The sequence below is a fragment of the Aplysia californica genome, unplaced genomic scaffold (genome assembly GCF_000002075.1).
Source record: "Aplysia californica isolate F4 #8 unplaced genomic scaffold, AplCal3.0 scaffold00528, whole genome shotgun sequence".
NCBI classification, from domain to species: Eukaryota; Metazoa; Mollusca; class Gastropoda; order Aplysiida; family Aplysiidae; genus Aplysia; species Aplysia californica.
In genome coordinates, this window is record NW_004797798.1 from 404,103 (window position 1) to 407,743 (window position 3,641).

General features: G+C 40.0%; 1 protein-coding gene across 1 annotated transcript in view; it reads left to right on the forward strand.

The window, feature by feature from the left end:
* Positions 1-1,289: 1,289 nt before the first annotated feature.
* LOC101848233 (retinoblastoma-associated protein) overlaps positions 1,290-3,641 on the forward strand; it is a 46,640-nt gene continuing 44,288 nt past the window's right edge. The window contains exon 1 of the mRNA XM_005106350.3: positions 1,290-1,916. Within this exon, the coding sequence (XP_005106407.1) occupies positions 1,873-1,916 (44 nt within the window). The 5' untranslated portion in view covers positions 1,290-1,872. The remainder of the gene's footprint in view (positions 1,917-3,641) is intronic.

Here is a 3,641-nt window from a genome sequence, read left to right on the forward strand (position 1 = left end):
TCTCTCTCTCTCTCGCTCACACTGATCTCCTTAACTCTCTCTCTCTCTCTCTCTTTCTCTCTTTCTCTTTTTCTCTGTCTCTGACGAAAAAACAAACAAACCGTGTTTCTTTTGAGAAGGAGTTCCAAATCTAGAGGCATGGGAAGAATTATACTCTTTTCCGTCTAAATTATTTACATTGTTTGACCTGATGTATAGTGGGTAATCTCACAAAATTCTCACCTGCAGATCTCAAATGTCTTTAATAATTTAATGGTGTGTCATAATATGATCCAACGAGATCTTGAAGACAGGCTTCACATGTTGCGCTTGTGCTTTTGCATTTATAGCAGAAAACAGCAATTTTGTAAATTACTTTTAACCAAAAAATATAGCCCTAGGCCTATCAATAAAAATGTAATCTAGATCTATATCCTTCCGGGGACTAAATTTCTCTTTTCATACCAACAGCGCGAGTCTGTTTTGGAAGCGCTGCAGTTTGAAATAATAATTACCAGAGAAAATCACATTAGATTTAATATATCTAGTAAAATCTGCGTTAAAGAAATGTTGAGATGAGAGTTAGGGGTCAAAGTTGTACATGTAAGCAGTGGGGATTTTGACATTCGCTATTCTCCTTAGATAATATATTAAATCATTCACACTGCATTTGTTTTAGTTTTTTTTTTTTTATTTTTTTGACACAGAAGATTTATTTGATATTCCAATTACAGTTATGGTCAAATTAATGGTTACTTATTGTTGTTAGTTGTAGTTGTTCCCCCCCCCCCCTCTTAATGCATTGGCCTTATAATGCTTCCAGAGCGTAGCCCACGTAAAGCGGAGATTAAACAGACCAAAGCTATATATATATTTTTGCTGGGTGAGGGGCTATATAATAGTCTATTCACAGTCAAATAACAATACACGGTAATTGTACATTACAGTTAAATCTTTAGGCTACTGTTCTAAAGTCTAACGGCCGGGACAACAACGCTTGCGTCTTGCTAAAAAAATATGCAGACACAGTGGTCAGTGGTCAGTCTGTCAATGGCCTTCAGCCTTCACGATCAGCTAGCAATGCAAAACAGGGTGCGTTTGGCAGAACTGATTAGGAAGTGGCCAATTAACTTACTTTAGATCTAATTATAGAAGGAAGGAAAGTTTAAAGTATCTACATGTTTTCGTACACGTTGACCAAAGTATGTGTGATCGACTTGGTCTTGATTTTTCACCAGGCGTTTCTCAAAATCTGATAGCTTGAACGTGAAAGCTGAATTTATTCTCTAGATTCTAGTTTTTGTTCCGTTTGAATTATCATAATAATAACAATAATAATAATACTTTTTTTTTTAAACGTTGACTTTTCACATGGGATCAAGGAGTTAGTTCTAATTAGCTCCTTGCATGGGATGCATGTAAAGGAGAAACTTGCACACACAAAACAAAAAAACTCATAAACTTAGCCTTCGTTCATATGACCAGAAACCTAGCAATATAAACATAGCTAGCTATGTCTCTGGTATAGATCTAGACCTAGGCCTTGGAAGGAGTCTAGACCTATACTAGGCCCATGAAAATAATATGCAGAAGAAAAAAAAATCAGTCGCAGACCTTGCCCTGGGGCCAGGACCGACCACCAAGTCTCTGCTTTGGTTAGACCAGTTGTTTCCCCTGATGGCGGGAAACTATTGCGCTTCCCCGCTTTCACTGACCTTTGACGTTTCACCCTTTGTATTTCTTAGCCAATAGCGAAGCCATTTGGTAGGGCGCAGTGTTTAGCTGCTCTGTGCCGTAACTGTGTCGAATGTGTTAACACTAAAAAGGAGCGTCGGCCACCGCCTATTTTGGTAGTTCGGCCAACACACGAAGAGAGTGTGTTGCCACACAAACATGATAAGTGCTCCCACTGATGATACTGAAGAAGGCATGAAGGAGTAAGTTCTTTTTTTGTGTGCCAGTCAACCGTTGTTATTAGAAGATTTAATCTGGCTCTAGAATCTAAATCTAGATTCTAGATCTAGATCTAGAATCTAGATCTAGACAAAATTTATGATATGATATGGTCGCTGCACAATCGATCTCTGCCTCTGGGTTTTCTTTCTTTCCAGTTTCCAAGTCTTGGTCTTGAGTCTTGAGGCGCTGGCAAATAGATTTAGATCTAGATCTAGATTCTAGAATCTAGTTTCATAAGGATTGTTAATGTTATGATTAAAATTGAAGATGGACCACTCTTTGACATTGTGTAAGAACTAGAAGCTTTCTGTATGCCTTGTCTTCTGTCACTTGCCTAGAATCTACAGACCAAGGTTAGACGATGTCTCTCCCAAGTCGGAGACGGGAGGGTTAACTTGGGAATTATCTCACTCTCAACCTCCGTCTTATTGGGTAAACAATAAGACCAACATTAGATCTATAATGACCACCTCAGTGATACCTTGGTTGGATGGACTGTGGAGTACTCATGGACACTGTCCAGTCTGTTATGATTAGAGCCTAATTTGTAAGGTGGAATTGGAAGACAAAAACAAAGTAACAAAGGCTGCACGAAATGAGGGGTAGGCCTTGAGTTAGGCCTCTATTTGATCATGCACACAGGGATTACTAAGGTTAGTTTACCCTTGTTTTGGGCTTGGGTATGAATGATTTATTAGCCCTCCCTCTTTCTATTAAAAAAAATGATTAGGTGGGCAGGGAGGTTGCCGAGAAAATCAGTTTTAGTAGGGGGGGGGGAAGATTGAAGAATACCGGACCACTCGTACATTATTGCGCGAGAAAGTGGGGTGGGTGGAGGGGGGGGGTCTTCCCCCTGACAAAATTTTAATGAATAGATCTACCGGTCCGAGATTCTCCTTTGAGAGATATTAAAAACGGGGAAATTATGAATTCCTAGGGTTGAGACATAGGCAAAGTCAGCCCGCTGGTCCGGTATTCTTCTATCTCCCCAGTAGGGGGTCGGGGGGAAGAATGAGGGCCTACGGCATGGTATTTATTTCCACTTTCACTTTGTTTTATTTTTGGAAGAATACGGGTGGTAAGATTATTTTATATTTTTAAGAAGTAAGATCGATCTAGAGGTCTAGATTCTAGATATATAGCTAGATCTAGATCTATCTGTTGCATGCATACATTCAATAAAATCTTATAACTGCAAAGGCAGTATGTTCACGGCCCCGTGAACGTCGTTGGCAGGTTACATTCACAGTACCCTGAATGCAGTTTGCAGGCGCTGTTGAGGCTACGTTCACGGCACTATTTAGCTTGAGTGTCCACTGCCGGTTTAAGTAAGTAAGCCGGTTCTAGATCTAGTCAGTGACGACAGTATTGAATATTTTGGCCAGCTTCAAGTGTTCCATCCTTTGAGAGGAAGGAAAACGTAGTGCCTTTATAGAATTAAAGTCGATGGGAAAAATTGGATACGAAAATAGGAAACAAGAGTGAGAAATGGGAAACAGAAGGTGGGATTCGGAAGATGGGACTGGTCGTAAAATGTGTACAATGTATTTATGACTGTATTGCATCGGGTCAGCCTGGGAACCGATGCAGAGAGAAAATGACGAAAATGACAGGAATCAATTTTATAACAAACACCCTCTCTCTCTCTTTCTGTCTGTCTCTCTCTCTCCCCTTTCTCTTGCTTTCTCTCTTTCTCTTCCCCCCTC